The sequence below is a fragment of the Cryptomeria japonica genome, chromosome 8, assembly GCF_030272615.1.
Source record: "Cryptomeria japonica chromosome 8, Sugi_1.0, whole genome shotgun sequence".
NCBI lineage: Eukaryota > Viridiplantae > Streptophyta > Pinopsida > Cupressales > Cupressaceae > Cryptomeria > Cryptomeria japonica.
Window position 1 is genome coordinate 446012193 of NC_081412.1, and position 10463 is coordinate 446022655.

The 10463-nt window shown below is 34.5% G+C and overlaps 1 protein-coding gene across 2 annotated transcripts in view; it reads right to left on the bottom strand.

Moving 5' to 3' along the window:
• LOC131052476 (NAD-dependent malic enzyme 59 kDa isoform, mitochondrial) overlaps positions 1-8209 on the bottom strand; it is an 85009-nt gene extending 76800 nt beyond the window's left edge. Inside the window, exon 1 of one of the 2 annotated variants that reach the window (XM_057987130.2) lies at positions 7689-8209. In XM_057987130.2, the coding sequence (XP_057843113.1) occupies positions 7689-7838 (150 nt within the window). In that variant the 5' untranslated portion in view covers positions 7839-8209. Of the gene's footprint in view, positions 1-4207; positions 4980-7688 lie in introns of those variants that run through there. The other variant, XM_057987129.2, reaches the window with a different exon arrangement.
• Positions 8210-10463: the final 2254 nt, after the last annotated feature.

A 10463-nucleotide genomic window follows, 5' to 3' on the forward strand; every position in this document is an offset into this window, starting at 1 on the left:
TTCCCTCCATCCTCCATAGAATTGATAGGGGCCATCCTTCCCCGATGAGTTGTTGCTACAGGTTTCAAATGTACTATGGGTTAGTGATGAGATGAGTTGTTGCTACAGGTTTGAGTAGCAGGGGTGCTTCCCTCTATCCTTGTTCCATCCCTGGATCAATCCTTCTCCCCTCCGATCAACAATTTAATTATCCTTGCAAGAAAGATGCTCCGGGCAAAAGTTATACCTGCTGATTGAACCTTCCTTCGTCCATCCTTCTCTTATCCGCACTCTTAGTTGTGGGCATGTGTAGTATGTAATATAGGGGTGGGGTTAAAGCCGCCCGTAGGGGCTTTCACCTCCTACTACTGCTTCTCCTTCCCAGAAACCAACCAATGAATTCGATAGTTTTGAAGGGCTAGCTCACCATCAGCGGCTATAGCAGCGGGAGAAAGATAGCGAGGGTGGCTCATCTGCAGAGGGTGGGACAACTAGTCTATTCTGATCGCCTATATCCCCCTGCAGAGTTCGATGCAGAGGTAAGGGCCGGATGAACACTCAACTGCTTCGCACTTTAGCGGCTGTGCAGAATGCCCCTACTATTCTATGTTGTTGGGTGGGCCCCTACTATAGTCGGGTTAGATTAATTTACCCCTACAATTCTATGGGAGCGGCAAAACAGCGGCAGAGATCCGAGTATAGATCGCATAGTTTTGAGGTTGTAGCAATGGCAGAGGAGGAGCAGAGAGCACGAGCAGAGACAGAAGATTCAGAAGCAGATAGCGACACAGATGTTCCTAATGTTGGTGAGCATGGCATGGTGTCACGGGGAGCGGCTATGGCTGCCGAATCATCCAGGACCTACCTTAGATGCCTTCGCAGGGGGCCGAGGCCAAAGGGTGCATGCTCCTCTAAGCCATAGGCTTGTAGTTGTATTTACCTTTGGTATTTGTATGGAACATTTGATGATGATCATATAAAGACATGGATTTTTTATTCCATGAGTTTTGTAATATTGTATACATTTGACAATATTTATATATCTATGTTTGTTTTTTCCTTCAGCTACAATTTACGTTTATGCTTATGTGATTGAGCATTGATGTATACTTGTGTATGTAATCAAATGAGCCGAGTTTGATGATGTTATTATGTCTTAAAGGTGTATTCAATAAAGGGTGCATGAAACAAGTTTTAAATCTTTAAAAATCTCTAGATTTCTTGAGTTTTTCACTTTCCCGAGTCCAACCGGGTCTGACTCTGAGTCCCGAGTCCGGGTCTGAGTCGGCCTTGTTGAGTCTGACTCCCATTTATATATTATTCACTGAAAAAATGTTATGGAATATAATTTAGAAGTTGCAATCATTGATGTATACTTGTGTATGTAATCAAATTAGCCGAGTTTGATGATGTTATTGTGTCTTTAAGGTATATTCAATAAAGGGTGCATGAAACAAGTTTTAAATCTTTAAAAATCTGTAGATTTCTTGAGTTTTTCACTTTCCCGAGTCCAGTCGGGTCTGACTCCGAGTCCCGAGTCCAGTCGGGTCTGACTCCGAGTCCCGAGTCCGGGTCTGACTCCGAGTCCCAAGTCCGGGTCTGACTCGGCCTTGTCGAGTAGTCAGAGTCCCATTTCTTTGATTAGGATATAATGTTTTCAAATGAATCGTTAGAAGTTATAATGGAATAATATATTATTCACTGAAAAAATGTTATGGAATATAATTTAGAAGTTGTAATGGAATAATATATTATTCATTGGATAAATATCATAGAATATAATATATTATTTGCAGAAGCAATTCCACACCAGCACCATATATATATTATATATATATACCTTAAGGCTTAACTCTATAAATTCATACATACAATGACCAACTGAAATTCATGCCCTTCGAACATACATTTATATTTATAATTATAATAATTTATTTTTGTTATTAAGGCAAATTGTGAATCTTAATCACAATTGCATCTCTGTCATACCTCTTGCAAGTGAAGATTAAAGTGCTACAAAATGAATTACTATAACCATACTAGCAGTAGGCAGAAATCTTATATAGCTAAAACAGACCTCACTACATTCACTCAATGCCATAGCGTTTAAGAAAAAATTCAATATTGGGGCAATATGTCTAGAAGTATATATATTGATGAAGTGGTTCAATACTCATTGCAATCGAATATAATAGAGCCTTTCAAAAGAAAAGTTCACTCTCTTTGATCTGTCAAAGGGCTATGTTCCTGTTGAAAATATGTTCTTATACAAGTGAGTGATTTGGCATCTGGCCCAAAAATAAACTTTGTCAATGTAATAGCCATTCACATATTAAGGGATGGCTTCTATTATTCTATAAATTGCCCAACGCAGAGCCCAAACAAGTTTACCCTAAATCAACCAGGTTAAATGATAAATCGCTATGATTGCTGGCCTCTCAATTTTCTACGCAAACTAGCAATAAGCAATGTAAATGGGTATCCAACAAACGTGAGCTAGCATTAGAGCCTTGTGCCTCACAAGCTCAAAAACATTTGGTGCGCCAACCAAATGATTTATGAAGAAATTCAAGATAATGTCAACTTAACACCAATAATTTAAAATCATAGTTAACGAAAGGAATTACCTAAAGACGTATATTCTTCACCTTCTCGCAAAAACAAATTTGAGTAAAACGTTTCGCAAAAAGATGAAGCTAATATAAAAACTTCAAATTAATTAATGCAGAAATAACCACAATGATCCAATGCATCGGTGAAGAGAGGTCTTGAAGTTAGAACCAAAACATTGGTAAAATCAATCGACCTGATTACAGGACATTCAGATACAAGAAACATATAATATAATATAGATTACGTAGAATGCATTTATATAACAGTACATACTGCATAGCATAGTGGAAAAACTCCAAATTGGCAGACCCAAACAAAAATAAAAAACTGAGCAAAAATTTGGTAGAATTCCTGTGTTAAAAACATATAAATTTGAAAAAATAATTTTGAGAAGTACGCATAAAATTGAATACATAAAGGTTATAACTAATTTTTTCTTTTATTTATAAATCAAAAACAAGTCTAACTCATATCACAGAGTCATAATTATAAATTACATTAAAATAATATCAATTAAGATTTTATTTGATGAGTACACATAATCTTTAGCAATAATAATTATATAATACATATCTTTCCCATTTTAAGATGTTTATTTAATCTTTCACTTTTTGAATAGCATACAATTTTTTTATTAAAATCATAATTCTCTAATATCATATATGTCAAAAAGTTTAATGTAGTTGGTTAAGTTCATCCATGGAAATAAAGAGAGGTCCTCTTACTTTATGCTGTCACATTCTATACAAAGTTAATAATTATTTTGAAATATATATTAATTATATCTTATTTTTATTATTTTTATATCTCAGTTGTTCAATAGTATATATCAGTTGTTCAATAGATTTTGTTATACTCTCACATAATTACACTCAACTTCTTCATGTGTAATCACACATGTATACATACAAATTTATCTCTAAAAAACATAAACCCATAACAACTTTTTACTTTGAAAAATAGAACAAAGCTCTGAAGACAGCAGCCTCCAACAGAATCTGCAGTTCAAATTCTTTTAAATTAACGAGAAAGTAACCTTCTGTACACCCTATGGGCCCCTTGCCACGTAATTATTATCAATTCTCAATAATTTGTACAGTGGCAAACCAAGAAGAGAGGTAGAGCTTCAGGATCGAGGATCCCTTGTTAGGCTTGTGAGACCAAGGAATGGGATAGATCTTAGCCATCAGGTTAGTGGAAAAAAATTGTCCCTGTTACACACCTTGTGGGGCCCCTAGTATTGTGATTATTTATCAAAATCCTTAAATGCCCTATAGGTCCCACACTTTGTGGTCCCCATGATAGACTTTTGAGGACCAAAAAAAAGGAGCCAAGGTTAAGGATGGTTGATCTGTCTTCTATGGCTGGTTTGTTTAATTGGTTTTGGATCAGAATCCAAATCAGAAACTTTGGAACATCTGAACAAAGTGATATTGTCCTAAAATTTCCAAAATCTGCAAAGTATCTTTAAATATAACAACATAAGTAATGCTCTCTCCGCAATATATGGTTGTGTTTTAATCAAGATCTCAGAAAAGAGAAAACCATTCTGGGAAGAAAAAGAACTGACATAAATGCCCTAATCCAGCACCTAAAGGAAAGAAAAATGCAGTACCTTGTTGAACCAGGGATCGTGGAGAATGTCGCTGCCACGTTTGTGGACAATGCTGGGGCGAGTGACTTTGTTGGATAACCCTCTTCGCCATGCCCCATTCTTATGCTCACTCTGCCTCACCCGATGACACCCGACTCTGAGAATCTTCCACATTCTATTCTATTTTCCAATAAACTCCCCACTGCTGTGTTTTTTGCTGTGATCCGCTACAACGCTCCCACACCCACAGGCAGGCAAACGGTTATTTATCTCTTTCTCTTACGCAGGTCCTGGAGGATTCTGTTCCACCAAACTCACTCAAACAAGAATAATTAACTTCTAATCATTTTGATTACCCGTGTCAACAGACAGAGAAACGGTCCCGTTAACCGTACCCCCGCCCAACAAGGGCCCCTCCCCATTTCCAATTGGAATAATCTGTTGGCGTGGCACGCTGTCAGTGGCAGCCACTTCCTCGATTTCCCACTTCACGACGGTGCCACCTGGTGCACTTAATCATAGGAAGCAGAAAAAGGAAGACTTTGAGATCTAGATTTTATGACGGCACTTGCCTTTTAGTGAATGAAAATGACCTGTGAAGAGCATAATTTGGGAGGGGATTAAATAGTTTATAATAAAGGGAGGGACGATACGCCACGTCTAAAAGCGTTTGATCTCAAAAGGCAAATATGATTTGTTGGTGACAAAACGACGACCAGAAAAGTTTGACGGCATGAAAAGGTGGACTCGTTCGTTACCAATGAATTCAGATTTTACGGGGGAGGGCGGGATGTGGAGAGCAAATCTAGGGGTACCAATATACAACCTATACTGCTAATCCAGGCTGGTTTTGGGGATTAAAGAATAAAATAGGATAGAAACGTTTTCAATGCTTCTGAGCTATAAAATAGTTTAAAGAATAAATGATTTAGTTAATTTTAATTTTATTGTATTTTTTTTATTATTTATTTTAATGATAAATTTATGTTTATTTTTACCAGGTCAAAGATTGTTTATTCAACTTCCCCCTCTCTTAGAAAAGATATTAATTATTTCTTTTCATTCTTATTTAGGTCTTTTCTACACACCTTGTTCACATTGAAGATGGTGTGAGCTAGTTTTCAATTGAACTATAAGGATTTTCGTTGTCTATGGTATATTTAAACCTTTTGGTGGTGATCATAATGGGTAACTAAATTCGTTGAGATAATGTGTCTTAGAGAGATTAGATTTCCACATTTCATAATGATTAGATTGCTTTGTTTTTGGATTTAATTATGTAAAATTTATTTGTATCAACATTTTGAATCACACTCAATGATCCTTCATTCTCCTACAATTCTCATCCTGATGATGGATCACTAAGTGTGATCCGAAATGTTGATGAAAATAAACTTTGTATAATTAAATCAAAAAACAAAGCAATCTAATAATGTTTCTTTTTCCTGAATGGATTTTCACATATGAACTTGTCACATTTGATTTAATATATATTGTAAGCTTTGTAATCTAAAATAAAGTGTTTTATTTTACTCAACCATGTCAATTGGAACACATACCCATTGGCATTTTCCATCCACTTACTTATTTGCATCTAGTTGTGCAATAGTAGTAACATTGTTTTGCGTATATACCCTCCCAAGAATGTTGCCCCAATTATATATGTGATATCCAGTTCTTTTTTTAGGCTTGGATCTTTTGTTATAAATCTTGATACAAAAAAATGTTTGTCGTTTTTACTTATCTCTCCTTTTCAAAGAATATATGAATTCAATCTAAGTATCTTTGTAAGTTGAGCATTCCATACTATGTTGTTTCATTCCACTAAACTCAAAATGTGAAAATAATAAATTTATCAACACATGGAAAAATTATCCTAAGAGATGTGAACATATTTCAAATCTAATTTTTCATAATTCCATCGCATACATTGAGTGAGTTACATTTCTTTGGTTGCATCTTTAATATGTCATATGAGTTTCTTGTATCTACCTGATCTTCTTTAGGCATTCTCCACCTTTAGACTTACATCTAAGATGATGTGAATTGGACGATATGTGGGTTATCAACATTTTCATTTTCTATTTTATTTCTACTCCTATATATGTTTTTTTTGTTCACGATCACAAGTGAGATTATTTTTTCTAACATAGCGTTGTTTCTTTGGCATGAGATGCTTTGTCCACATGTTTGCCTTGACTTTTTTCCCACATACATGTTTATTTCCTTGTTGGTATTTCCACACTCTTGCATGCTAATGTTTCATTTACTTATTGACTTAATATTTTCATCTACATGTGTATTTGTTTACTTATCTTTTTCTCCAATACCATTTTAGATACCACACTCTATATTCTCTATAAATAGCTTAACATTTTGTTCAAACCCATGTCTTCAATAAAAAAACATTGAAAAAATCCTCTAAATATATAAAATATGATACAAATTTTTCAAATATATTTATCTTGAAATTTATCACCTTAAAAATGTGATCTTCAAATTGACTTTTATAATTTAGAATGATAAAATATATATATCATACAACATTACCTTCTATTTAAGGTCACTTTAAAAACATAGCTGACTACTTTATTAAAACCATTTTAAAACTACAAAATTATTTACACTTTCAACTCACCTTATTATTTTAGGTATTTAAGAATTGCCTTCCAAACTTTTTTAATACCTATTAATCTTTTAAAAAATATAAACCTATTAATCATAAACCTAATATTCACAACATTGAACCAAAGTGACTCAACAACTTATCGTATCATAATTTCATGTAAAGTAAAAAAATTAGAATGCACACTCCATATAAATGTTAAGGGCGTTATTTCCTTTTTCTCATTTAGAATAATATCCTCTGTTCTTTCAAGATTAATTATTGTATTGATATGTATCTTTCTACCAAGATCAAGTATAATTAGCTTGCTAGTCCATTTACCAATCACAATTCATACTCTTAGACATGAATTGTGAATCACAATTCATGAAATAAGAATCAATAGATTTGAGTAAAAAGATGTAGTCAAATCCTCATAATTTACATAAAATGACTCAATGACTATTTTATTTTGAAAAAAATGTTAGAAAATAACAAACTTTTAAATCTAATTTTATAAAAAGAAATATGGAGAGTATCATCTGCTTTATCCTAAAACATTATTAAAGTTCCCTTCATTCTCCACCCATCAGTGTCCCACTACGCAAAACGTATGGAATTTATTTTGACAATTATACCGGTCTGGCATATGGACATATTCCCCAATATAGCGCATGCATATGTATTCCATAATAAACGTCATGAGAATTAATACGTGTTTAAAACATCAAATATAAAAATCAGTCAACAAACTCAGACTAAAATCACAGATTAACCTTTACTTGACATTTTCAAAGAGTTCAGCAATCTACAGTATGTATGAAAGCAAAACAAAATCAAATCTAAACAGAAGAACTGAAAAGATTAGGGTTTTGGAGCGACAAAATAACAGAGCACCTTGTTAAACCATGGATCGTGAAGAATATCGTTGCCGCGTTTATGAACAATATTTGGACAGCTGACTCTGTTCGTCGAACTTCTCCGCCTCACACCATTGCCAGGCTGGTAAGTTCTGCAACAGACCGATCTGAAAACCTGGCGCATCATATCTTATGCCTTTTAAGCTCAGCTCAGCTCTGTTCTGTTGTCTCACAGAGCTTATTTACCGACACTAAAATGGCGACCAAACTCTACCTTAAATAGCCAAAGGTGGAATAAAGATTAATGTCTCTCAGAGCTTATTCACAGACACTAAAATCGCTAGCAAATGCTGCATTAAATAGGCAAAGGTGGAATAAAGATTAATGTCTCTCAGAGCTTATTTACAGACACTAAAATGCCGACCAAATGCTGTCTTAAATAGGCAAAGGTGGAATAAAGATTCATGTCTCTCAGAGCTTATTTGCAGACACTAAAATTGCGACCAAATGCTACCTTAAATAGGCAAAGGTGGAATAAAGATTAGTTTCTCTCAGAGCTTCTTTACAGACACTGTAATGGCAACCAAATCCCGCCTTAAATAGGCAAAGGTGGAATAAAGATTAAGACTGCTTAGCTTTTACGAACTGTCGGCGAAGAGTCTTGTGTTGATTTGAGTGATACGGCGGGCAGCCGCTTCTGCTTCTTTTCAGCTCCGTGTTTTGACGCGTGCAATGCAGAATCGGAAACCCGAGCTGGTTCAAGGTTTTAGTACAATAAAAGTGAGACCAAATTGCAATTAGAGTTTTCGTGCGAATTAGATTTGGTACTTCAATAAGTGAGAATCGAATCGCCGTCATTTGCCCCTAAAAAGAGATTAAATCAACCGGCTTTCAGGATTCGAAATGTTGGATGTGCTCATCGTAATCAGATTAAAATTTGATTGCTTACCGGAAATGCTGTTCGCTTTCGTTTATTAATTCGATCTTCCGTTATCGGACAGGTTTTTTCAGATCCTAAATATTGTGACAGTTTAGATTGAATGTGGGCCCTGATTTGCTGAATATTTTCCAGCCATAATAAATCTGTCGAACAAGAACTTTCCCGATTTCATTTTGCCCAGACCAGGCACTGCGTCGCTTGTCAACCGCTCAAATATTCTATTTATTGTTCTTAGGTAATATTACTATTTGCACTTTATCGTGGGCACTACCTAGGACTTTTGTATTTTTTAAATTGAAAAATTATAAAGGAATGTAAATATTATTAATTAATGGTAATGGTCAGTATTTGTTTTCAAATATTGTAATAACAAGAGATTTTGATTTGTATTCAATAGTGTGGTTAGTTTAGAGTAGAAAACAAAAAGGTATTTGGTGAGAGAGAGATGGAAGGAGAGGAGCTATAGGGAGAGATAGGTTAGTTTAGAGTAGAAAACTAAAAAGTATTTGGTATGAGAGAGGGAGATGGAAGGGGAGGAGCGAGAGGGAGAGATAGTTGAATAGATAGACAGGAAGGGAGGGAGTGATATAGATGGAGAGAGATAGAGAGAGAGTGGTGGAGAGATATGGATAGAAAAGGATAGGTGTAAATAGTTGTCCTATATCCACATGAATGACATAGTACACACATTCTTTTATATTCCATTACTCTTTTTACTCTTCATCTTTGGGTCACTATCTCTCCACTACTTTATGTCATTTGAGGTAAAGTATAGGTTATTGATTGTTTACCACATTTAACTACAATCTATGTATACAAATATTAATAAGAATGTTGAATTAGTTCTAATCAATGAATAATATGGAATCATTTTTTTTTTAAATGTTATCCATATTTTAATGCAAGGTAAGAGAATTGGTAAATATGTGAGATAAAAAATATTATATCTATTTATTGTTTAAATATAAATTTATTTTATTATAATTAATTATATTATAGTGTTTATTATTATATATTATTTTTATATGCTATAAATATATAATATTTGGTATATGTATTATATGTTTTTATGATTTGAAATAAACTATTCATTTATGATTAAAAGATCATAATAAATATATGAAATATTTAAAATTTTAAATTTATAAATCTATTTTATTGTTAAAATTATATTATATTGTATATAAAACATTACTTTTTTAAGTATATTGTTAATATAATATAATATAATATTAGATATTAACCAATATTCTCTAGACTTTAACTTCATTGTTCAAATTAAAAGATAAAATGTGTTTAGAAGTCACAAGGAAAATGTTTCTATATTGAAGAATAAATAACCATAATTTTATTTTTATTTTTATTTATTTATTTATTTATTTTAATGATCAAGTGCTTTTGACTGGAGCTATGAACCAATGAGATCACAAGGAGGACCTCATCTCCGAATCGATGGTCAAGGCATCCTGTTTGAAGCACCTACACAGCTTGAGAGCACCTACACAGCTGTCAATTTCCTAACCAACGAACGGAGAGTAATCAACCAACCAGCATTGGGGGGACCAAGAACACGCTCCAAATTTATCATTCCCACACTCCTCGGCGTGCACCAACAGCGAATAACCTCTTTGCCCAAGTCAACAGACCGACGGGGGTCGGCGATGGCGATCAACAATGAATGGCCAAGTCAACGGACCAGCGGGGGCCGGCGGGGGCGGTCAACAGGGTGAGGGTTGGCAGGAGCAGAGAGGGGCCAAGCCCCGAGCTTCGAACTCATGACCTCCCCTACGGGAGGCTCGCAGCTCTACCACTACGCTATGGGGTGAACCAAAAAAAAAACCATAATTATTATATATTAATCGGAAACAATAA